This window comes from Amaranthus tricolor, chromosome 12 (genome assembly GCF_026212465.1).
Source record: "Amaranthus tricolor cultivar Red isolate AtriRed21 chromosome 12, ASM2621246v1, whole genome shotgun sequence".
Lineage (NCBI taxonomy): Eukaryota > Viridiplantae > Streptophyta > Magnoliopsida > Caryophyllales > Amaranthaceae > Amaranthus > Amaranthus tricolor.
In genome coordinates this window covers 439,162-464,012 of record NC_080058.1, presented here as the reverse complement: position 1 = coordinate 464,012, position 24,851 = coordinate 439,162, and the positions used below count along the sequence as shown (strand labels likewise).

Genomic DNA, 24,851 nt, shown 5'->3' with positions numbered 1-24,851 from the left:
CGATGATGGAGTATGTCGAAATTAAATGAAGTTTTTCCGGTGTTTTTACAAAACAAACAAAATTAATGCTTAAGTCATATTAGAAGACTGAATGTATAGGAAGAATTAATATGATAATACATAAAATGGCGTTGAATTGATTGTAATTACTTAGAATAGCTTACATTATTTTGACTATTTAGAATCAATACATGCTTGTTGACGTATATTTTGATAAACTGTCTTTCATATAGTTACTGCTATATAAAATTGAAATCAAACAAGTTAAAACTCGACTAATTTTTAGTTTTATTAGTTATTTAATTTTCTCTTCATTTTCTCCCTAAGCTATGTTAGGAAATCTATAAAATAATTAAATTTTAGACAAATAAAATGTGTTTGTTATGGCATGATTATCCATGAACCTTAGAATTTAAGAGAAGACATATTTTCCTTTTATTTTACATGACTCTCCGCCAAGACTTTTCCCATCAAATGCTCTTAATTATTGTACCAGCTAAACAATATCTACGCCTACCATTTGGCATGGTTTGTTTTTCCTATAAAAAACAAAAATAAGCACAAAAAATTAACTCCAACAATTATTTGAAGTTGATATTATTATTATTATCATACATAATCAAAGTTCTAAACAAAAATTAGCAAAATAAAATGGCAAGCTTATCTTTTGTTGCTAGAAAATGTACACCTAATGTTAAGGCTCTTCAGACTATTACCAAAAGATTTGTTCAATCTGTAAGCGTTTTCTTGACAGTTAATAATGCGTTTATTTTTATAGAAGTTTTAGGGGTGTTTGTTTTGGCGAAAATTTTTCATTTAATAGATAATTTTTCTTAAAAATTATATATGATTGAAATATTATATGATAATTAATTTACTTTTTTTTGATTTGATGAAATTTTTTTTTACAAAAATAGTTTGTTAATTACAAAATTTGTTGGGTTTGATTGTTTGAAGGGATCTAGCTCACCCTCTCAAGAAGCAGCAAACACAGCCAAAAGAGGTCTCAACGAGGCTCTAAGGGCCGGTGAAAACCTAAAAAATCAGACTGTTTCCACCACTGAAAACGTATGATTTCTATACCATTTTAATGTGCAGTCTTTTGGTCAAAATACGACAAAGAAAAAGAAATAGAAAAAGTAAAAATCGTCATATTATGAGACTAGTGGCAAAGCCACACAGTCTCTAATAGTGTCAATTGACCCAACTTGCATTGATACCATATTTCTAAAAAAATATAAAGAATATTTGAGATTTTGAAATACTTTTATATGAAATTAACTATGTATAATATAAAGTATTCAATGTAATTTAGGCATCAATCATCAACTTATAGGTTATATTATACATCTTGATGTCTCAACTATTTGCTTAAAATTTTGGTTGAGTTGATTTATCAACATGACATCATAAGCACAAGTTACGAGTATGAATCCCATTTACGTTTTCCTCCTTTCAAGTAGAATTATAAGCGTTAAGTATAAAGGAAACTTGTAAATTACGATGCATCCTCATTTCTAATCTAAACGGCTTTTGTTTGAAGGAGTCATATAGAATATATAACATATAAAATATATTCCAATAATGTATATTATTAGTCATAATTTCAGTCACTAACTTAAGTTTTTGATTAAGTTGATTTTTGGACACGATTGATCTAACAAGGTACATATGTTATGAATTGTTATAAGATTGCGGATAGCACAAAGGAATCAGCACATGGTGTAGCAGATAAAGCAAAAGAAGCAGCCCAAGGAGCTTGGGAATCAGCAAAGGAAACAGCCCAAAAGACTAAGGACAATGTCTTTAACAAGGCTGATGAAGCTAAGGAAAGTGTCAAAGAGACTGCAAAACGCAGCATGAACACCAAGAACAACCCCAATTGTTAGATTATACTTAATAATTAATAATTGGATCATTAAATATAATTATAACATAAATATATAGTGGGTGAACCCCTATACTAGCTTGATTTTAATTGAACTATTATATATTTAATTTTTTGTAATTTCTTATTTTTTTCTAGCTAGTATATTAGAGGGTCATCAATTTATAGTCATTAGAGAATAGTTTTTTTTTTCCTCTTTAATATATGTGATTTCAAGGACTAGCCATATATTTATAATACAATAAAATTTCTTATCTAGCTATTATGAAAATGCACCATGATTTAATTGTTATTTTGATTGATTTTCATCAAATTTCATGTCATAAAATATAAAATTGAATTATTACAATAAAGATATTATAATGAAGGAAAATTGTTAATAATAAAGCAACTTTAGCTCGATCTGTTGAAAATAAATTTATCTATTATTTATTTTTTTAAAAAATTATTATGTTTATAATCATCTTCAAATCATTTTTATAAGTCAAGCAATTAAAAATATATAATAGTACGTAAAATTATTTTTAATAATCATACTGAATAGATGATTTTATTGAAAATAAACAATATTTAAATCGATTTTGATTGAATTGAACAAATAGTTTATTTTGACATTTTCCTCTTCTAATAATGCCTATTAAAAGCAATAAAAAAAAAATCATTACTCATTATCATTAACCTAAAAGGCTATGAAGTACTCGTAGAAATTGTCAAATCCGTTAGAAATTAAAATAGCTTTACATATAGAAAAATTACTTTTAAAATTTCAAGGGTTATTTTTTAAAAATCTAATCTTACATTTTTATTATTTTTAAAAAAATCTCACCTTTTACTCATATTTCTATCTAAAGAACTTTTTAGTTTTTACCACTTATTATAACAGGTCAATTCCAAAAAGTAAAAGAAAAATAAATAATTTATCATGTGTCTCATTATGATTGCTCTTTATATTTAGAAAAATGAAACTAAAAAAATTAAAAACCCAAAAAAAATTACCTTCCATCTACCTTTCTTTAGCATCAGTTCCATGGCTCCATGACTCAATTGCAACATACCCTTGAAACTTTCAATGTTGCCCCCTCCACCAAGTAGGGCCACCATCACTGCTCATCCAGTCTTACTGCCGCCGCCAAACCCCCACCCACAACCAATAACGGATCCAAAACTCAAACTTACTGATAGCACAATCATGACAAAAAAAATTCTATTAAATATTTTTAAAAAAATCATAGATATATATGTCAAAAATTAATATTTTGAATTCAACCCTAAAAAAATATTTTATAATATATTTGGACAAGTTTTCATATCGGGGCATTAATTTTCCAAACTACGAATTAATAAGAATAATAAGAGACAAAAATTACACAGAAAGTATGTAGCTTAACCGGTCATGAGTGTTCCATAAACGTCTCAACAATATAAAATTCTAATGCCCTCACGTGCGAGCGCGAGATCCAGTTGGATTCGCCCTTGCCCACAACTACCTCAATAGTCACTACCCTTAAATTGTCACCCCCCATCCTTTGTGAGTCTGCAACAACCCACTCCCATCAAAACACCCAAGAATGATTCACACATTACAATTGAGACTTTTTTGTTCCAAAAACAACAACAAAAAAAAGTGATAACGACGATGTATTAGAGTTCGAACAATGTGTTTCAAACTCCAATATTACCAAGATCGAGTGTATGAGGTTTTGTGACAAACAAATTACGCTATCAATAATATCGATGTTTGTAGGAGAAAATAAAGCAATAAAATGACACAAAAATTTAACGAGGTTCACCCAACTAAGGCTACGTCCTCCGGTGTGTAGTATCTCTTATATTATCAAAAGGAGTTCAAAGAACTCTCAAATATGGAGAATTACAATAGAGAAGAGATATAAGCTAGTGTTTGGCTTGGGGTGTATTTGTGGATGTGTTCATTTGATGATTGAGAGCTCCCTATATATAGTACTAGGTACATAAATGTCATTAGCTCACTAAATACAGAATTAATATTGAATAATGAATGACATGAAACTTCTCCAAGAACTTGAAAGGTCGAAAACAGCATCTTAGGCACATCAGAGGAACCGCTCGACTGGAACAGAGAGCTCGCTCGGTCGAGCGGAGTACAGACCCTTTCTGGATGCATTCTGTTTGCTCGCTCGATCAATCAATAAGGCTCGCTCGGTCGAGCGGGTAGCTCGCTCGGTCAAGCGACCATTCTGCTTCTTCTGTCAGAATTCTGATCGAGCTTCAATAAATCAAACATAAACCAAAGTCCTTTGCACTTCTTCATTAAGTCCCTCTCACACTTCATTACCTTATTAATCCATACTTAACCACCATCATAAATCAATCATCAAAACTTAACTTAATACACTCACATTAACACATTCATGGGATTTCATCCCAAAGGTCACACATGAATGCACCTCATCAAATGTGCACTCAAGTCACACTAATCACAACAAAAAGAATTAATTAACCTTCTATGAGATCAACGGTTAAATAAACCACAAAAATTGAAATTCAAACACTCTAATTCAACAGAAATACTACTAATTCAATCCAATAGTACAATGAAGATTACATTCAGAACTTAAGTAATCAACATTACAATACCAATCCACAACAAATAAGTAGAAATTAAAGATGAGAATGTTTCGTTGAAAGTAATCTCTAAATTATCGATATTAATTGCGACGTTAAAGTTTATTGACGGATCTGGCTAGAGGAATGGGAAGGTGGGTAGTGTGTATTTGGTTTGTCGACGTCAGATATGGAGGACGAGTGGGGTGGTGGTTTCACCGGTGTTAATGGAGTGAATGTTAGCATGGAGAGGAGGTAAGTTGTGGTGGGGAGGTAGAATGAATATTTTTTTCCTTTTTAATTTTTTTTCTTAGTTTTTTTGATTTGGAAAAAAATATAGATCTTAACCTGTTAAACAGGTTGAAGGTCATTTTGTCCTTTAAATAATCACCTAGAGGTGAGATTTTTAAAAGCAAATTTTCATTAAATATATCTTTTACTTTAATTTCTAAATACTTATTTACTTCACCCATTTTAAAATAATTACAACGTTTGCTTTTCAAGCAGTTTAATATACAAATTTAATCTTTAATATTTATAATTATGAATAATAAAAAATTATAAAAATTTAATATTAATAATTATTATATCTAGACGAATCAAATAAGATCTCATTTGACTATTTGTTAACTTACAATTTAAACATTAATCGAGAGATAAGTGAATAGTGTAAGTATTTCTAATATTGGGTGTAAATTGAAATAGATGAAATATTATAATTAACCCTAGTTTTTTTAGGGAGTTAGTTAGGTTATAAATTAAGTATAAATAGTCTTGTAAACTCATTACGTGATAAAAAAAAGTGATTGCGAAACTCAACTGATTTTGGGGAAGACTTTGATCCAAAAACAGGTAATGGAATTTATCAAATTTTTTCAGTTTCATTGTTTTCTCTTTCTTAACTCGCCGTTTCAACTAATTTTATGTTGCAATTTATAGACTTATGATTTAGAAAATTGCTCAAACTTTGAGTTTTTCGCTAATTGTGGCGATTTATTGATTATGTATGACAATTAATTTTAACTATTTCAATCAGAAAATGATGAAAATTCCAATTCATTCAGTTTTGTGATTTGATAAATGAATTAAGTCAACTGAATAGTGGTTGTTTAAATTTAGTGTTTGAGATGTACGCTCAAATTGTGATTACTGAACGTAAGAAAAAAAACCTAAAATTTTCTGTTAATGCTCCTTTTTTGCAGGTTAAAATTGGATAATTTTTAATTGTAAAGATGGCGTTAAGCATAAAACAAATGGCTTTACTTACTTCCTTCTTTGGGATTTGCTCTTTTATATGTGGTGTTATTGCTGAAAACAAAAAGGTATTTCAATTTCTATTTAGTACTCTCTCTTGTTTTGTTTTATTTTGGTGTAAATCATTTGTTATTTGCTCTGAATTATGCTTACATTAATTTATAAATTATAGAGAATATGCAAGAATGGTAGTGTATTAATCCCTCTATTATTTAATGCTGCCTGCCATCTATGTAGCTATGGAGTTTGGGGATAAGGAAGTAGTGTATTATAGAGAGTGAAGAGTTAGACATAAGTGTAAACAGATTACATACAAGTATAAAGAACAATTGGAGACGAACCGAAACAAAAAGGGTAATGATCATTAGGGAATGGATGGAGAATTTTACTACGTCAGGTTTAATTATAGCCTCTCTGGTTTTCTCTTGTTGTGCAGCCTGCTACAGGGACACCAATTCCCGGGAAAGGAGTAGTAATTTGCAAGTATCCCTCTGATCCAACTGTGGTTCTCGGATATATTTCTTTTGGTGCTCTTCTTATATGTACTACTTCTGGGTATATGTCTGTATTTTACCCCTATAACAAGAAAGCAATTCCATTTGGCGCTCTCTTCCGTAGCAAAGCATTGCTCGTCTTCTTCAATATTGCATGGTATGCTTTTGTCTCCTACTTCATTTGATCTTTGTATCAATACTGTTTTTGATGTTTTAAATGATTCATGATTTTTTTGGAGTTGCTCTGTCTTTTAGAGTACATTGTGGTAACTTTTACTACTATACAACCTAACTGATGATGCCAGTAACGCCTTTTCTGTTTGGATTTGGTGTGTGATGAATCTCTTATTGCACAGCTTTTGAATAGGTTAGCCGAAACTATCTGCTAGTCAACTGGATGTTCGTTACATTGCTGTCCTTGGTTTATCTACTGAATTTCTGTTTATTTGATTGGCACCTTTAGACCTTACAAGGAAGTATTCTTCCTTGATCAAGGGAGAAAACAAGTGTCCTGATCATGAGCTGTAGAAACTAAAGATTTAACCACTGTTTTAAAAACACATGCTAAAGCAACGTACAATCACTTACTGAGCCACAAGTGAACTAATTTGAGAAGGACAAGCTGCTTCATTGATTACACCCTCCTGAATTTATGACCTAGCTATAGCAACACAATGCCTTTTGTCCTGCTACTCCTGCAAAATAATTGCTATGGAGCCTTTGACTCTACCTGCATGAACGTAAAGAACGAAACTCTCCCTGCTTTACCGTGCAAGTTTTTGTTGTTCATATCACCAACTTGGCTATACCTGCTCATGGCAAAGCTTGTTCCATGCTTTCTCAATTTAGAACGTTCTATGCCAATCCACCATAAAATCTTCATTCTTAGTATCACGTTTTTCAATTCATGTGCCTATTACATGCTTCTCCATTGTTCTTGCATCTTATCCCTGATTTGCACCATTCACAGAGATTGGTTTCTTCTACTCTATGAAAATGTGGATTCAGTATGCAATTTTTGTTGATTACTTTGATGCGATTTTCGAGATAAAATCTTTTTTTTAAATGTCATTTAAATAGGATAACTGCTGGTCTAGCTGCTGCATTGCTCATATGGCCAACAATCACAGAGCAATTCCATTTAAGTCAAACAGTACATCGCAACCTAAACTACTCTTGCCCAACTGCTAAGACCGGAGTCCTTGGAGGTGGTGCCTTTGTATCCCTCGACTCATGCCTCTTTTGGTTGATTTGCCTCATGTTAACCAACAATGTTCGAGAAGATTACTTCGAAGAGGTCGAAGGACCCCGGAAAGGAGAAATCATAAATGATGATGAGAACACTCTTGTTTCAGAGGCCTTGAAGCATGCTAGCATTGCGTAAGCCATGACTTATGTTTATCTGAATGAATGACACTCTTTCGGGGGTATGAGAGAATGTGAATTTGCAAGATCATGCCAGAATTATTGAACTATCTTCTACTACCTATATAGTAGTATCTTTTAGATGCAACAATTTTTTCTGATTGCTTTTGACAATTTCATTGATACTCTGTATGCCTCATTGAACTTAAATGGAGTAATATCTTCATTAGTAAACATCATGCAAGTTTAAATTTTCTAAATTTTATATTTACATTAATTTGATAACATTTTATAAGATTGGGACTAACAGTTTGAACCTCTATTGCACCATATTGACCTCACATTGTTTATCTTATTGAAATCAAAAGCGTATAATCTTTCTTAATCTAAGCATACTGATCCCACCCTTTATATAAGTTGGTAGAGCGGAGGACTGTAGTTGTTATGCAGATGATTCTTAGGTCGAAATATGAGCTGCAATGTTGCATAAACTCTTTAAATTTGGTTATGGTCCCATATTCACTCTTTAATTTAATCTTATTCGTAAACTCATTGTCTTATTATCTTTTTCAATCTCATTAACATATTTCTTCTACTCAATATTAAAAAAATTATATATTTTACTTTGGGATTCAAATACAATAACTGTTAGATTAGTTGCTGCATTGCTCATATTGGCCAAAAATCACTAAGCAATTCCATTTAAGTCATACAGATCGTGTAGCAGGAGCGGCACTCTCGATACATAATTAACATTAATAATTATACTTAAGATAAATAATGCGGAAGTGTAAAACGCCGAACTGCTAAAAACCATTTGAAGTAAAAATCGTTCAAAACATAAGTAAAAAAAAAATCTTACAACTGAGAAAATATAAAATAAGGTTTACTTAAATACGATAAAAAAAAAAAAAACATAAGTACAATATAGTCATCAAGTAAAATCATTGAAGCTAAGTCCTCGATAGAATAATTAAAGTTGCGGCCTGGATCGAAACCTGAGCTAATTTTTTTCCTACAAAATACTGTCATCCATAATACGGATGACAGCCGATTAAATCGGTCAGTGATAAAGCCGAGTACAATTTTCTCAATAAGCTTATGATGCGATAGTTAAATCATGCTTACAAAATAATTATCAAGCACAATATAGAAGGTTATTACTCATTATTGACCTTTACTAAGCCATTAAGTTACATTCTCAATACTTGCAGAAGTTCATTACTACTACTAAATACTTGGTAACCTTAATGCTTATTTAATCAAGTTCAATTAAGCCTCATAGCTTTACCATCATAGCACATCACAAGATCACAACAATAATGACAACTGATATGTGTAAGAGTCTGGTTAGGTGAGGACCGTAGTCCTAAACCCTAACTGTGGTGGGAGTCGTCACTCCTCTCAATACTGTTATGCTCGAGACTTCACAGGATGAGTTTTTCTCGGACCCCCTGTCTGACACCGCATTTTACGTGCCGGCTAACACGGACGCCGGGATTTTACATGCCGGTCCATGGTTCGACGTTACCTTACTATCAGAGTCATACAATCAATATCATGCAATATCAAACAAGACTCTAAACCGAAATAGTTTACATTCTTATAAGTCAAACTTGCACTAGTCAAAATTATGACAATTCCACCCTTTTAATAGAAACAAATTACTAGTATCTAATAAATTAATATTAATTAAATAAAAAATTTTCGTAGCTATACTAAGATTCCTGATGCTAAACTAAGTCATTATTATGTCATAAATAATCACAAAAGTCAAGAGTAATATTAATAATGTATTTTATCAAATAATCAATAAAATGGATCTATCATAACTATAAAAAAAACATAATCCGACAAGTTATTAAGGGTCCAAAATCTAAATGAAATGAGGTTTCGAGAAAAACAACGCTAAGCATTTTAACAAATTTGTTTGACTATTTTACCAATAAACCGATTAAAAATTTATCAAAACACCAAGATGATATGGAATCATTTTAAACACATAAGGTTATTTAACTAGTAAAATTCATATATATTTATATTATCATATTAATCAAAAATTTCCATATGTATGACTTTTTTTTCGAGTGTCCCAAAAGTATTATTGTTTTGACGAAAATATCACTAAACTGGATATGACTTTAATATTACCATGTAAAGTTTAAATGACTAAAATAAAGTCATGTTGATCATGCTTTTATATTATCGAGTAACCATAAATAAATATCACATAACGAGAGAGTTAAGAAAATATGTACCATTTTCCTCCAAAGGTGGTGCTAAACCAAGTAAGAGAATAATAATAGGAAAATAAGAACTTAAGGAAATAAGCTCCAAAAGAGAAAGTCTTCAAGGTTCCAAGCTTCAAAGAAGTAGATCTTCAATTACCCAAAAGAAAATGATATCCAAACTCCAAAAGATAATACTTGACTTTTTAAAAGTTGATGATTATTGGCTTAAGAAGTGATAAGATCAAGCTCCATCTTCATTTAATTCTTCAACAAATAAAAAGGGTATAAAGTTAGTAAGATGTTAATGAAGTGAAGATTTAAGAAAGAATGGTAGAAAGATTTGATGATGGGGGTGCAAGTGATCTCATGGCTAAGGAGGGGTATTTATAATGAGTTTTGGACAACTTTTTAGTTCATAAGATTGTATGAAAAAGAAGGTTAACTTGTGTAAGTGATTTAGAGTGTGTAAGTGAATGTGTAAGAGTTGGAGTGTGTAAGTGGATGTGTAAGAGTTGGAGTGTAGAAGAAGGTTAACTTGTGTAAGGAAATGGTGATAGCTTGTGTAAGTGATGAACATTATGGATTGATGTATAAAGGATTTTGATTCATCGAATTTTTGTTCTAGTTTATGCTAGTGAAATGTTTTAGATTAATGGGAAAGTATGATTAAGGTTTGATTATGAAAATATGATAGTTTACTTAGAAAATTTTAGTTAAAACTATACTTAAAGTTAATAAGAAAAATATAGTTAATTTTTAGGTATAAAATAATTAAATCAAAGTTGTAAGGTTAAAATGATAAGTAGTAAAATTAGTTTAAGAAAACGAACTTTAAACGTAACGTTTTAATAAAACCGTAAATATAATATTAAAATTTTACTTTTCGTAGTATAAAATAATAAAATATTATTTTAGTGCTTATAAAGAAATTTAAATATATATATATATTTTTAAGTTTAATATTTGGAAGAAATTACAAAAATCGGAATAAAGTTTAGGAATTAAAGGTGATTTGAATTAGATAACCAAAGGATTAGGAATTCGAAAAGAAATTTTGGAATAATTAATCGGAAGATTAAGATTAAGAAATTTGAGCCTGTTATAGATCGTAGATGCAAATTTCAATGATACATTGATTATCTTGCTTATGTAACTTATTTATTTAATATGATTCTTATAAATATTTTTTTTCTTATTTACAATAACTAAAACAGATTAGAAATTACTATGTCCAAAAATATATATATATATATATATATATATATATATATATATATATATATATATATATATATATATATATATATATAAATTGTCTTAAATGATGTTTATTATTTGAATAATTAATTCTCTTTCTTATTTACTATTATTGTCCTATTTGATTTTTGCACAATTACCAATATATATATTCAATCATAATTAACTCAAATTATGTATAATAAAAGTTATAGAATATTAATATTAATAAAATTTATATCAAGACGGCTCAAACAAAATGTTATTTAATCGATAAATAATAGAGGCACTATTCATTAATCTATGTTTGTTGTGGGTATAGGTCTATGCTAACCGTAATAAGCCAATCTTGGTTTTAACCGTTAAAAAAAAAAAAAAAAAAAAAAAAAAAAAACTTTTCCCGGAACTTAATCGCCGTAAAAGAAAAGACTAAAAAAATAGTAAATCGCTTCAATGGGGATTATGGTTAGTAGTTGATATGACAGAGGATAAGCTACACTACAGTCCCGTAAACAGTCAGGTAATTTCTCTTTTAGCAATAACTCCCCCTTTTAATTTCAATAGTAATTATATTGAATTTTAATACCTATTTTCTCTATCATGATTTAGACTTCTTGATTAGAACCCTAATTTGTCATTATTAAACTCACATTGCTTATGTTTCTAGAAATTTATGAATAGCAAACTTTTACTATAATGTGGTTCTCTGTATCTATCAAAATCCAGGACCGAGTTGGAGGGTTTCGTCTTAAAGTGCATTTAATCCTACCATTTACAAAATACAATTTCACTTTGATACTCCTATTATTTGTAAATTTGTGAATATGATATTACTCATAGAAGTATATTATTTACCTGGTGAGATATGGTGGATTTAGTACAAATTTCAATCAGTTGATTAGAAAGGTCAAGGTTATTATCCAAAAAAAATTAAAGAATCAAAATTTTATTTCCGGACCTCAAATTCGTAATCATACTTTAAATAGGAATTGTTCTTAATTCAGTTAGAGCATGTATCATTGTTTTCCGGATAAGGTCTTCTGTTGGCGCCACACTCTCACGTAAAAAGCACTCATTTAATCCACCTTTCAAAGATCATACGTAATCAAGTTTCACCTCATGCAAATTTAAACTTTAATGTTTAAGTTTTTATTTTATGTTATTTAGGGTCGGTCCATCTATGTTTTAGTATTTTATTTTAATCAAGAAAAACAAACAAAAATATGTCATGTATTTTAGTGATGTCAAGGAAGAGATCAAGGACGGAAATTAAAAGTCGAAGCACGGAAGTTACAAGCAGCAGAATGACGCCACTCTAGCGTGTGGAAGGCCATCTCCTTGAAGCCTTTTTAGTCCAAGTAGCTAGGTAGTTATTTCCACGTAATTAAACAAAAAATTAGAAAAATAGGTGGTTATTTTCGGTTTTCATAATAGGTTTTTTAGGAGTTATTTTCTGAATTAAATTAGGAAGCCAAGTGAAGTTATTAGTCGGTTTTTAAGTAGTTTATTTCTGAATTATTAGGTGGTTCTGAGTCGATTTTGTAATAGGAATTAATGGGCGGAAGTTACATGAGAAGTTACTCACAAGATGGACGATTATCAAAGGATGATAACCGGCCATATGGAGTAACTCCCACACGCCACTTCAGTCGGTTATGCACGGTTTGTGGGGAATCGGTTTTCGAGTTAGGTTCTTACGTTTTATTGTCTATATAAATAGCTTAGCATGTAATACATTTTTAGAAAGTTGATTAATGATAAAGAAAACCCGAAACACTTGTTTCAAATCCCCGTTGTTTGTATGACTCTTGGATTAGAGTCGTATTTGCAAAAATTCTTATACTTGGTGTATTTGGCACGTGCACCTGCCTTAAAAGCGTCATTACTTGCTACGTGGATTCATAGTGAGTTTCGATTTTAGCCATAACTATCCTCTATTTGCATTTTCGAAAATCAAACAGAAAACACAAAAAAAATTCAGTCCTTGCATTCGACATTAACCACCTTTCATTCCCTTCATCGTTCTTTCATCGTTTTTTCTTTCGATCCGTGATTAAGGCTTGTAAGACCCCTAAGGATTAGGCGATCTTACAACATCCTGGGTTTGATCTCGTTGTTCTTCCATAGCCTACCATGTACTAAAAAAACAATTGTGCTCTTACCACCAAGTCACTTATCAATTTTTCTATTGTAAATGTTCTCTCTTAGACTTAGACTACAGCAACTAATCTGTCGTTTTGAAACCACATCAGCCATGTTAATATGTTATCATTTTAAGTGATAGCTATTTTTAGAAAAGTCTAAAACAGTGAACTGGCATTACGTTGTTAATGTGAGAGTATGAAGCTGCTGAGAAAGATCATTATAAAGGTCAGTGATTGCGTGTTTCAAGTGACCTGTTTTTCTCTTTGGGTCCTACTAATTATAGATTTTGTAGGAGTTGATGAAAATGATAGGCAGGGGCGTATTTAGACCCAGGCTGGTATGGCCATGGCCCGGGTCATGAAAAATAAAATAATATGTTAAAATGATGTTCAGTGTTTGAACCCACGACTTTCTATGCACTTTGACAAAGGCGTTTCCAGCTAATTACACCAGGCCAAATGAGAGGTCATATAATAGTGGCCCAGGTAATAAATTTTTCTGGATTCGCTGATGATAGGGTGGTTGAAGGGGAGGAGAAATGACTTGGAAAAGTTGCCAACATTTTCGAGTCAATTCTTTTTAATAAAAATTAGTTGACTATAGCTCTCAATGAATGTAGAAACACTCAGATAGTAGTCTTTGGAAAATAATATCTTTACATACGTGCTTAATTTGGAGTTGGACCAACCATCATTTTATAAGTATAAGGAATAATTTTATGCAATACAAACATAAAAAAATGATAATATCACTGTTTTTGCTGTTGTTGAAGCTGCAATCACTATCACAGCTAACTGTTTCTTCATCCTCCTTGAAGAGAACTTCACCTATTGCAAAGCCTAATTGCTCAGATCATTGTGGTAATGTCAGGATTCCATATCCCTTTGGGATTGGTGCTGGCTGCTATTATAATGAATCCTATGCAATCATTTGTAACACTTCTTTTTCTCCCCCTAAACCATTCTTGTATCATTTTAATCTTGAGATATTGGACATAAATTGGTCTGGCAGAAATTCAAAAGGATACGCACTTAGTGATGAGGAGGCATCTGAGCAAATTCTTTTAGTGGGGAACATCCTTCAAAATAGATGTAGAAGTCATGGTGGTGATGCTGCTGAGCTGGTTGACCTCCAAAATAGTCCGTATCGCTTTTCAAGATGGTTCAATGTTTTTGCAGTGAGCGGTTGTGGTGTTAATGCTGTATTGAAGAATAGGGATGGGGATATTGTGACTGGATGTGCTTCAATGTGCATGAATGATACTTCTATGACAAAAAGTAGCAACTGTTTTGGGGTTGAATGCTGCCAGGCTACCCTCCTGTCATCTCCAACTGATGAATATATAGAAAGATCAACTGGTCTTGATTTTTATGAGATTGTGTCGAGTTCCCAGACATGCAATGTGGCTGCAGGCTTGGTCGATATTCGCTCCCTGATTAATTTCTCTGGGAATATCTCAAGTTCTGAATTATTTCCAACGGTATTAGAATGGAGAACTGCTGATATTGCACCATCTGAGACTTTTTATTGTGATGACTACCAAGGCGGCTCTCAAAGCTGTTCGTGTTCGGACTACCACGGCTATAAAGGAAACCCTTATCTTCCAAATGGATGCCAATGTAAGTTCCCAAGTAACATTTTATGTGTTCTTTATAACCAATTGTTCTTCTTCAGAACAAAAAAGTTGATTAATTCTGTATTGTTGTAGTGGTGAAAGAATGCCAGAAGTGTAAACATGGTTGTGCTTTAAATCATACAGATTCTGGAGTTGCTTATTATTTTTGTGAGAAGCATCATTTGCTTAAACTGTCATCTATTCTTGGTAAGTACTTTAAAAGTTACTAGAATTTGCACAATTTGCTCACTGAAAATAAAAATGGAATTGCTCAAACTGTCACCTGGTCACACTCAAAAGCCTTTCTCGATGTTAATATGTATAAGGTACTTATTTCAGGATTCAGCATAAGCACAGGATCCGTGATTTTACTCCTAGGTTGTTATTGGCTTTACAGATTTGGAAAAAGGATAAAAGCAGTTAAGCAAAAAGCTAAATACTTTAAGAGAAATGGTGGTTTACTATTGCAGCAGCAAATATCTTCTAGAGATGGTGTTGTAGATAAAACTACAATTTTTACTCTCAGCGAGTTGGAGAAAGGGACGAACAATTTTAGTGAAGACAGAATACTTGGCCAAGGAGGACAAGGTACTGTCTACAAAGGAATGTTAGTGGATGGAAGCATTGTTGCCATTAAGAAGTCTAAAGTGGTAGACAAGAACCAGTTGGAACAATTTATCAATGAATTGGTTATTCTTTCTCTTGTCAATCACCGGAGTGTGGTCAAATTACTGGGATGTTGTTTAGAGACAGAAGTTCCATTGCTTGTTTATGAGTTCATCGTAAATGGAACATTGTACCAACATCTTCATGACCCAAATGAAGATTTTCATATTACTTGGAAAATGCGCTTACAAATTGCCTCCGAATCAGCTAGTGCTCTAACATATCTACATTCTTCTTCTTCTGCTCCAATATATCATAGAGACATTAAGTCCTCCAATATACTTTTAGATGACAAATACAGGGCAAAAGTTTCAGACTTTGGAACTTCGAGGGCTATTACCATTGAGCAAACACATGTTACGACATGTGTTCAAGGTACATATGGTTATTTGGATCCCGAGTATTTTCAATCAAATCAGTTTACTGAAAAAAGTGATGTTTATAGTTTTGGAGTAGTTCTTGTCGAACTCTTAACAGGGAAAAAACCGGTTTTCCCCACTACATCTGGTGGGTGGATGAGCTTGGCTACTGAATTCCTCTTTCAAATGGAAAATTCTTGTCTGTTTGATAATTTGGACCCTCGGATTTCTGAAGAGGCCAAGAAAGATGAGTTAATAGTAGTTGCTAACCTTGCAAGGCAATGCCTGAATATGAATGGAAAATTGCGGCCCACAATGAGAGAAGTCGCTGTCCTACTTGAAGTAATCAGATCTCCCCATTTGTCCAAGCCAACAGGATCAAAATGTTTAGACAGTGAGTTTGTGGTGAAGGAGTATAATAGTCCTTGTAATACAGAGACAGCCTTTTTTGACTGTAGCTCCTGCACTTCATGGTCTATTGAAGGCATGCCACTAATTTCTGGTAACTGAATGTTATAGGGACTTCCAAGTGATTTTTTGAAGCTTTATAGGTAACTTTCATTTGTTTACTTTGTCTGTTTGATGACATTTGGAGGTTTACCTGTTTGGTCATTCTGTTCTGGTTGTTGATATAGAAATGGATCGTGTTTTGTTGTTCATCTTTCCTTTACTTAGAAATTGATGCCAATATTTTTATCTTGTATGTTTTTAGTTGAAAGATATTTTAAAAGAGAAGAATCTAAGGTATACTTATTTTACTGCCTTTAAGTTTACGTTTTAATCATTGTGCAAAAATAAGGCTGGATCTACATATCGTAGCCATATCTCAAGATTTTTGAGTTTACCACCATTGAAATATAGGACAGAATGACCATAAAATCCATTTTTCCATGGAATAAAAATTCTCATTACATTTCGTAATGCCCGTTATATGACATGTTGGAGAGTTGATAGTCACAATCATAGTCATCAACTCAGTATCCCCGCACAAAGTAAGGTCTGGGGGATCGAAAGGTAAGGAACATGTCATACCTGCACCCCCTCCGAAGAGAGGACAAAGAGGAATGCACGTAGTCAAATAAACCCCCAAATAGACAGAGCCTCGCAAAGAGAGATGTGTGACACCACTCCTCATGAGAAGCGCTACCTGTAAAACGCCGTATAACCTGTTTGAGGGCTTGAGAGTTGATGTGATGTTAAATCTCATTATATAATGGTCCATAAGTTTTGACAGTCATGTTTTGACCGTTAATTAACGTGTAATGCCCATTATTTCACCATTACAACAATATTTTACCGTTACAATATTATTTGTTTTCTCCAGTTAAAATTCCATTAATATTCGTTAATTATTATAGATTTTATAGTTACTCATAATTTTAGCTGTTTAACAAAATAATTAACATGTAATTCAATTAACATAAACTATTTAAGTTAATTAACTATTCACTAAAAGTACCTCATATAGTGCAAGTATAATAGCTATGAACATATTATTGCGTAATAATAATAGTTCAACAACAAATTGCTATTATAAATTCAAAACACCCTTTATGTGATGTTTTTTCAATAATTCACACTGCATGGGCTGCAAGTTGCATTATTATTCCGTTATTATCATTTTTTGTAACACTACAATCATTTCCGCAAAAGCATCACAATTTTTTTCCATGTGTGATACCACGACCGAAACCATATTTCCTAACTATAGTTTTAATATATTTTGGCCTGGTCTTTTTGTAACTACAAGTTCTAACATGTTGAGATAAGTTCAAAGTTGATGTATTTTCAACTGTTCACTTTTACTCTCTTTTAATATCTCCCGGATGAAGCTGGACATATTTAAATAACACTCAACTACATAGTTGGTTGACTAGTTCTCCATTGGTTGCATTACTTGATTTTCTATATTGGCTGCCAATGCTAGTCTCTATCTGGTCTAATTCTTTTCATTGATTTTGTTACACTTAATTAGGAAATGATCTAAGACTCTCGCCAATTCTCATCCATATTTCATTCACGCGTTTCATTACTTCATTTTATTCTTCTTGTTGGACCCACTAGTCTTAAATGATCCGTCCCTTTGAATTAGCACCAATTGACTCAAAAAGCTTACAGTTTTTGGTCAAATGGTGCTATCTCAGAGGAAAAGAGGGAGTACGTATTAGTATGAATGTATGCTAATAATCTAAGACGAATATTGCAGTATATGTTGGAGTACAGTCTAGAAAAGGATAAGTGAGTGGAAAAAGTCATACAAGTACAGCTTTGAAACTTGAAAGTAGTCTGTTCAATAAGGCAAGAGGAATAACAGAAAAGGTAAGGAAAAAACTTTGGTACAACTAATATACACAATTGCTATGTTCTCTCTTCTTGTACTGCTGTTGCAACTTTACTCCGTATTCCAGCTAACTGCATCATCCTCCTTTCCCTCCATTGCAAAGCCAGATTGCCCAGAACAATGTGGAAACATGCAGATTCCGTATCCATTTGGAATCGGTACCAATTGTTCGTACGATGGGTCTTACGAGATCATTTGTGATGCTTCATTTGGTACCCCAAAACCATTCTTGCACAAGTTCAATCTTGAAGTGATAGATATAAATTGGGTGGGTAAGAACCATAGACTGAATACTGGGATGGAACGCCAGCAAATATTAACAGTCAAGACTGTGCTCCAGGATGTGTGCAAGTCAAAATCTAGTATCGACTTTCGTGGAAGTCCATATCGTTTTTCGACTTGGTTTAATACTCTTGTGGTAGATGGCTGTGGTGGCAGTGTTGTGTTGAAGAATAAGAGCAGTAATGTCTTGACTGGGTGCGCTTCCGTCTGTGGAAATGACACTGCTAACGAATGCTATGGGATCGGGTGTTGTCAAGCCTCTTTTATTACATATAATAGAATTGGTGGTTACAATTACATGCTCGAGAGACAGAAAGGTCTAGAGTTGTATGAGTTAGAGGTTGATTATGAATCAGATTCTTCTGCTTGTGATATAAGAGTAGGATTAATCGACAGCCGCTCAGCGAACAAGTCTGTGCAGAGTACAGTCCCAATGGTATTGGAATGGATTGGTCCAGATTCATATGTGAATTCCAACATCTACATAAGTTATGACAATTTTACTTGTTCTGTTGATGGGACATGTATGTGCTACTATTTAACTGAAGGAAACCCTTATCTTCCCAATGGATGCCAAGGTAACAAGCTATCTAAATGAAGGAAATATATCCTCGTTTTTTTTCTTTTCCTCGTTCATCCAAACATCGCTTTAGTGTAAATTCATCGACATGACACCATAACTTTTAAGGTTAACTAAATCAACTTACGTTTTAATTTGTTCTAGTTATGAAGGAATGTAGGAAATGCCCAAATCGATGCAATTTTGATACAGCAGGTCTACGTCGTTATTATTACTGTGAGAAGAATCCATTACTTAAATGGGGATCTGTACTTGGTAAGAATCCATTATATGAATGTTATTATAGGTCCAATACAAATTCTGTGTGCATCCATAACTTTTATCATCTTTTATTCTGTATTAGTGATGGGTTGATGGTTAATGTTATTGATCTTAAAGCACTAACACGGACCTTATTTTCCCTTTCGTTTAACAGGATTCAGCTTAGGATTGGGATTTATGGTAATGGTCATAGGTTGCTATTGGCTCTATAGAGTAATAAAGAGAAAGAAAGAAGCTAAGCGCAAATCTGATTACTTTAAGAGGAATGGGGGCTTGTTGTTGCAACAACAAATAGGTTCCATTGAGGGTAATACCCAAAAAACAAAAATTTTTCCGATCACAGAGCTGGAGAAGGCAACCGACAACTTCAACAAAAACCGAATCCTTGGGCAAGGTGGCCAAGGCACAGTTTATAAGGGAATGTTAAAGGATGGTAGAATAGTTGCCATTAAGAAGTCTAAGAAAGTAGACGAGAGTCAATTAGAACAATTTGTCAATGAAGTTGTTATTCTGTCTCAAATTAATCATCGGAATGTGGTGAAGTTGCTAGGTTGTTGTTTAGAGACAGAAGTCCCTTTGCTTTTGTACGAGTTTGTTCAAAATGGAACACTTTATGAGCATATCCATGTCGGAAGTGAAGATTTTCATGTTACTTGGAAAATGCGTTTACAAATGGCTGCAGAATCAGCGGATGCAATAGCATACCTGCATTCATCTTCATCGTCTCCTATATATCATAGAGATATCAAGTCCGCAAATATACTCCTAGATTCCAAATACAGAGCAAAAGTGTCCGATTTTGGTACCTCAAAATCCATTGAAATAGAGCAAACTCATGTGACTACTTGTGTAATCGGTACTTATGGTTATCTCGATCCTGAGTACTTTCAGTCGAATCAATTCACTGCAAAAAGCGACGTTTACAGTTTTGGTGTAGTCCTTGTTGAGCTTATCACCGGCAAAAAACCAATTTGCCCAACCAAAGACGGAGGATGGATAAGCTTAGCAGTTGAATTTCTTTTCCACATGGAAAATTCTCGTCTCTTTGATATTTTAGATGCTCGAATTTTGGAAGAGGGAAATGAAGAAGAATTTTTTGCCTTTGCTAAGCTTGCAAGACAATGCTTGAAGATGAACGGGAAAGAAAGGCCTACTATGAGAGAAGTCGCGATGGTACTAGATGAGATTAGATCATCTTCACATGTGCCCGATACAAGAGAATCCGATTCTATGGCTGGCAAGGGAGTTTTCATGGCAACAAGCAGTGATAAGCATATGCGTTCGTCAACTATAAATATGTTCTTCTCGAATGATGGCTCAAGAGCTTCCTCAATTGAAGACCAACAATATTTTGCACACACCTTATGATGCTTGAAATGCATGAAATATTTCTTTGTGAACAATTTGTATAATTAATTTCTTTATGAAAAAATGGTATTAAGCATAGTTCGTTGGTTTCAGATTATAATGTTATTTTTACAAATTTTAAACTTTTCGAGAAATCTTTCATCAATGGTTTCGAATGACTGATATGTTCTAATCTTATCGTTCTTGGTTACATAGGAGGAACTAACTTGCATGAACATTGATATATGTAACCTCTCTTATAGACGATAAACAATTAAATATACGAAAAAAATTAATCTCTTTTCGAAATTTTTCATGAGCTATTTTATTAGGACAAAGAGAGTATATTATTATATCGTCTTTAAATTTCAAAGTCAAAATTCTGTTTGTATCACATGTGATATTGAAAATCATCTCGCTCTCATTCATGATGGTAGACCTACTTTACTTGGAAGGATATAAAATAAATTATAAAAGAAATATTTTTACATATTTTTACGGGTAAAATTCAAACTTACGATATTGAAATTATAAGGTGTGATCCTAACTAAGTCAAGATTACTTGGTCATTTCTATTCATTTTTGGTCAAAGACACAATCTTTTTTGCTTTCATTTTCCTTAAAAATGTACCAAAAATAATTTATTTGATGGCTTTCTATTTATTACCAATATCCAAATCTGCTAGATTCAACAAACCAATCACCCATGGCACATTATAAAAAAGCATTAATTTGATTCATATTATTTAAGATTTTTATTTTTATTTTCAGTTTTAAAAATTTTTAATTAATAGTATATTTTATATACTCTCAATTCAATGTGAGAAAATTTAAATTGGACGTACTCTTATTTGTCATGAAAATTACAACAAATAGAATAAAGTTTCAATAATTGTAGTGTTTTCACCTTTAGCTTACATTTCTCCCTATATCATACATAAAAACCTTTCCTAAGATAGAATATATACTCCTATTTACAATTGTCTATATATATTAAATTATTAAACTCCTTTCCAAATGTTGTTCTTATTCTCCCTAATTTGTTTATATTTACCCTAAATTGTAATATTCTCCTTGATGATCACGGTTAAAAAAATAGAGCAATTAAGGCTCATAGAGGATGAACTTAAAAAACAATTATGTTTTGCAAAAAGAAGAAATGGATTGATTAAAAAAGCATTAGAACTACATATGGTATGTGACGTCGATGCTCTATTTATATCATTTTCACCATCTGGTCGACTTAGCTATTTCTGTGGTGATAAAAGGTATTTAAAAATGAACATAATTCGTAATTCATTCCGTTTTTTAAATGTATATATTGAATTTATCCTCGAGTAATATACAATTATTGTTATAAAGAGGATGCAGATGTCTTAGTGATTCTTACTCAAAAAAGATTAAACCTTTTATTTTTTAGGGTTGAAGATATTTTAAGTCGTTTTGTTGCAGTGCCAGAAAACACCCGAGGATTGTAAGAATCTTTTAACATTTGTTTTAATTGAAGAAGTTGTGATACACAACTTCATTTTAATTTTTATTAATATTTGCTTAAATGTTCAAAAGAAAATCTATTAAAAATTTAGCAATACATATATAGTTCTCCTTACATAAATAACTTAGTTTTCTTTATGAAACTTGCAGCCATATACCAGATCTAGAGGTAATGCTCTTTGTCTTGCAAAAGGGATATTTATTTTAAATTCATTTAATTCAAAAGGGGAAAAGAATATATTATTTGCTATTTTCAAAAAAAATTATGTTTATCAATTGTATATTAAAATAATAGATCAAATTTTAAAACTTCAATAATCTTAAAAATTTTGATTCACTTTTACTTTTTTTAATTTAGTGGTTAAAATAAAATAAAATTGTTGATACAAGTTATTTTTATTGTGGTTGATTTCAGTTGCAGTGTTTACATAAAATACTCAATCAGCTTAAAGAACAAACAAAAGAACACATCGAAAAGGACTGGTACAAATACTTTAGATCATGTATTTAATTTTTCTCTTTCAAATCCTTTAATTATATAATTAGGGAATTTTTTTACAAAATTAATCTAATATATAAAAAAGTTAAAGGGGATAACTATAAATAATTAATACTTAAAAATCAAATTCAAAATCTTTTCTGAAAAATAACACTTGTTTTTCGACTAAGATAAGATTAGATTCTTATTTTCTTCTCTTTTTAATTGATGTTTACACTTTATTTTTTCAATCTTATCTTCTAAATAATGAAGTATCCCTTCGAGATTTCTGCATTTTAAATGTCTTCTACTTTCTGTAATTTTTATATATATAGCTACTTGATGTATCGATAGTTGGGAAGTCAAATTCCTAACCGGCCATAAGATCAAGAGATCAAGCATATACCATTAAAATAGTTAAAATGGAAAGAAAGAAATAATTAATAAGACAATAATTTAAATATTAGCATATGCCTATTTTATATTAAGCATTTTTTTATCATTAATTAATTATTTCTAAGCTAATCACTTTTTTGTTAATTTAACATTTTATGTTATATCTACTTTGTGCTATGGAATCCGATACATCCAGTTACATTTCGGTAAGTCCAAGATTTATCAGTAAATAAAAATTATTTTTCCCTTTTAAAAATATATTTCAAGGAAAATTACAAGTATTATCTAAATATTTCAACTAGCTATCGTATATTAAAAATTCTTTTTTTTCCTTTATATTTCTCATTTTATTATGTTTTTTTTTTTTTGACATTGTGTTATTGATACATGGTACTAATTATACATGCAGTCTATCCAAAAAGAAATAACTTTGATGAAAGAAGAAATTCAGTGTCTCTTGTTTGAAATTAGGTTGCCCTCTAAACTGATTAATTATTTTGCATAAATTTAAATTTTATTTTATTTCATTTAAAATAATATATTCATTTATTCAATTAATTTTTCCAAAAAAAATTATCAAATTAACATCATAAGATTTATTAAATTGTGCAATAAAAATCACAAGGTACAAAATTTGAACATTGTTGCACTTTATTATATACTCCCTATATACTTCTAAGTTTTTGGAAATATGAAACTCACTATAACAAATTTAATTTTTTTGTGACAATAGATTTAGTGGCATTAAAAAAATGTTATTGATTTATATTTTTAGTGTAATAAATATTGAGTTTTATTTTAAGTTCCACTATAAAGTGATTTAGCGACACTTTATTTGATCTTTAGTAGCATATGTAATTATTATTATAGTCTATAGTGACATTTATGGGAAATATTATTAGATTTTATATCGCAAAAAGCTTTAGTGTGATTTTTTATAATGCTGCTAAAGGGTCTAGTAATGTCATTAAATCTTCTACATATACTATAAGAATTTAAAGTAGTGACATTTAAATTAAATGTCACTAAATATATCACATTTAAAGCAAATTATATTGTAGTGACTAATGAATTTCTTAAATATAATTAATTTTTAACAGGAAATTTGCACCCTTGCCAGAAGCTATAATGACAATCGAAGAAGCCAACCTTTGTGAACAAACGCTTCAAGAGACACTTGATAAAGTCCAACAAAGAAACGTACATCTATGAGTTTTTTCCTTATTTTTGACGCTTCAATAAAAAATTAAAAGCAATTGGTGACAACGGGATTTTGTCACCAAAATTTTAAACAGTGTTTAGCAACAATTTTGGCAATAAAACATTTTTGTCCCCAAAAACATTTCTTTGTCAACAAAACATATATGTCGCTAGCTAGTGACAAAGTCATTTTGTGGCCAGTCAACAAAAGCTTTTTATTTGTCGATAAACTTTGTTTTTTTTATAGTGTTGGTAGTACTATGTTATTAGAACCCACGACCTGTAGTAATGTTGGTATTTGATATCATGTCAAAAAACCAAGTCAACGGAAAATTTAATTTAATAACTGAAGGCACATATTAATTTAGCTTATTGACCTTTTATTCCTCTTGTGGCCAACCAGGTTGAACTAACAGCTGAGACTCATAATCAAGATGCACTTGCTCAATCATCTAATTCTTTGGTATGCTTATTCTCTACTCTGAACGTATTCTCTCTGTCCCTTTAAGAAAACACCATTTAACTCGAATATGTGACCATCTTTTAAGTCAAATGATGTTTTCTCCGAGGAATAGAGGGAGTATCACCTAAACTACATTTTAGTTTGCTCTTTTGGATTGAATTTGACTATATTGT

General features: G+C 31.5%; 4 protein-coding genes and 1 long non-coding RNA gene across 9 annotated transcripts; 4 read left to right on the top strand and 1 right to left on the bottom strand.

The window, feature by feature from the left end:
- Nucleotides 1-586: 586 nt before the first annotated feature.
- On the top strand, nucleotides 587-2,035 carry LOC130796964 (late embryogenesis abundant protein D-29-like). The gene is made up of 3 exons (XM_057659428.1): nucleotides 587-735; nucleotides 958-1,068; nucleotides 1,692-2,035. The coding sequence occupies exons 1-3, from the start codon at nucleotides 652-654 to the stop codon at nucleotides 1,887-1,889; spliced, it is 393 nt and encodes a 130-aa protein (XP_057515411.1). The 5' UTR covers nucleotides 587-651; the 3' UTR covers nucleotides 1,890-2,035.
- Nucleotides 2,036-5,217: 3,182 nt separating this feature from the next.
- On the top strand, nucleotides 5,218-7,818 carry LOC130796962 (uncharacterized). Its single transcript, XM_057659427.1, has 4 exons — nucleotides 5,218-5,323; nucleotides 5,674-5,793; nucleotides 6,162-6,376; nucleotides 7,300-7,818. Exons 2-4 carry the CDS (start codon nucleotides 5,704-5,706, stop codon nucleotides 7,601-7,603), a joined length of 609 nt encoding a protein of 202 aa, XP_057515410.1. The 5' UTR covers nucleotides 5,218-5,323; nucleotides 5,674-5,703; the 3' UTR covers nucleotides 7,604-7,818.
- A 1,158-nt stretch (nucleotides 7,819-8,976) lies between these two features.
- On the bottom strand, nucleotides 8,977-10,119 carry LOC130796963 (uncharacterized). The gene is made up of 2 exons (XR_009038777.1): nucleotides 9,843-10,119; nucleotides 8,977-9,119 (listed from the first exon to the last, which is right to left on the bottom strand). It is a non-coding gene; the product is annotated as an uncharacterized LOC130796963 (long non-coding RNA).
- Nucleotides 10,120-11,442: 1,323 nt separating this feature from the next.
- Nucleotides 11,443-18,155, top strand: LOC130796960 (wall-associated receptor kinase-like 10). Of its 4 annotated transcripts, none has more exons than XM_057659424.1 (4): nucleotides 11,443-11,571; nucleotides 14,208-14,815; nucleotides 14,905-15,018; nucleotides 15,151-17,168. In XM_057659424.1, the coding sequence occupies exons 2-4, from the start codon at nucleotides 14,443-14,445 to the stop codon at nucleotides 16,344-16,346; spliced, it is 1,683 nt and encodes a 560-aa protein (XP_057515407.1). In that variant the 5' UTR covers nucleotides 11,443-11,571; nucleotides 14,208-14,442; the 3' UTR covers nucleotides 16,347-17,168. The 4 variants fall into 4 exon arrangements, with proteins under 4 accessions (XP_057515407.1, XP_057515406.1, XP_057515405.1 ...); XM_057659422.1 differs by lacking the exon at nucleotides 11,443-11,571 and adding an exon at nucleotides 18,043-18,155 and having other exon boundaries at nucleotides 12,456-14,815; nucleotides 15,151-16,387; XM_057659423.1 differs by lacking the exon at nucleotides 11,443-11,571 and having other exon boundaries at nucleotides 12,455-14,815; nucleotides 14,956-15,018.
- LOC130796961 (wall-associated receptor kinase-like 1) lies at nucleotides 18,043-20,951 on the top strand. Of its 2 annotated transcripts, XM_057659426.1 has the most exons (4): nucleotides 18,043-18,155; nucleotides 18,285-19,037; nucleotides 19,184-19,294; nucleotides 19,455-20,951. In XM_057659426.1, exons 2-4 carry the CDS (start codon nucleotides 18,308-18,310, stop codon nucleotides 20,666-20,668), a joined length of 2,055 nt encoding a protein of 684 aa, XP_057515409.1. In that variant the 5' UTR covers nucleotides 18,043-18,155; nucleotides 18,285-18,307; the 3' UTR covers nucleotides 20,669-20,951. The 2 variants fall into 2 exon arrangements, with proteins under 2 accessions (XP_057515409.1, XP_057515408.1); XM_057659425.1 differs by lacking the exon at nucleotides 18,043-18,155 and having other exon boundaries at nucleotides 18,193-19,037.
- Nucleotides 20,952-24,851: the final 3,900 nt, after the last annotated feature.

What these genes read in the sequence shown, in the direction of transcription:
- LOC130796962 (XM_057659427.1), top strand. Translation starts at nt 5,704, where the DNA reads ATGGCGTTAAGCATAAAACAAATGGCTTTACTTACTTCCTTCTTTGGG. An exon ending in TTATTGCTGAAAACAAAAAG is followed by an intron (nt 5,794 to 6,161) that starts GTATTTCAATTT and finishes CTTGTTGTGCAG; the next exon opens with CCTGCTACAGGGACACCAAT. An exon ending in GTCTTCTTCAATATTGCATG is followed by an intron (nt 6,377 to 7,299) that starts GTATGCTTTTGT and finishes TCATTTAAATAG; the next exon opens with GATAACTGCTGGTCTAGCTG.
- LOC130796961 (XM_057659425.1), top strand. Translation starts at nt 18,197, where the DNA reads ATGTTCTCTCTTCTTGTACTGCTGTTGCAACTTTACTCCGTATTCCAG. An exon ending in TCTTCCCAATGGATGCCAAG is followed by an intron (nt 19,038 to 19,183) that starts GTAACAAGCTAT and finishes AATTTGTTCTAG; the next exon opens with TTATGAAGGAATGTAGGAAA. An exon ending in TAAATGGGGATCTGTACTTG is followed by an intron (nt 19,295 to 19,454) that starts GTAAGAATCCAT and finishes TTCGTTTAACAG; the next exon opens with GATTCAGCTTAGGATTGGGA.
- LOC130796964 (XM_057659428.1), top strand. Translation starts at nt 652, where the DNA reads ATGGCAAGCTTATCTTTTGTTGCTAGAAAATGTACACCTAATGTTAAG. An exon ending in CCAAAAGATTTGTTCAATCT is followed by an intron (nt 736 to 957) that starts GTAAGCGTTTTC and finishes GATTGTTTGAAG; the next exon opens with GGATCTAGCTCACCCTCTCA. An exon ending in CTGTTTCCACCACTGAAAAC is followed by an intron (nt 1,069 to 1,691) that starts GTATGATTTCTA and finishes AATTGTTATAAG; the next exon opens with ATTGCGGATAGCACAAAGGA.
- LOC130796960 (XM_057659422.1), top strand. Translation starts at nt 13,915, where the DNA reads ATGCAATACAAACATAAAAAAATGATAATATCACTGTTTTTGCTGTTG. An exon ending in TCTTCCAAATGGATGCCAAT is followed by an intron (nt 14,816 to 14,904) that starts GTAAGTTCCCAA and finishes GTATTGTTGTAG; the next exon opens with TGGTGAAAGAATGCCAGAAG. An exon ending in TAAACTGTCATCTATTCTTG is followed by an intron (nt 15,019 to 15,150) that starts GTAAGTACTTTA and finishes TACTTATTTCAG; the next exon opens with GATTCAGCATAAGCACAGGA.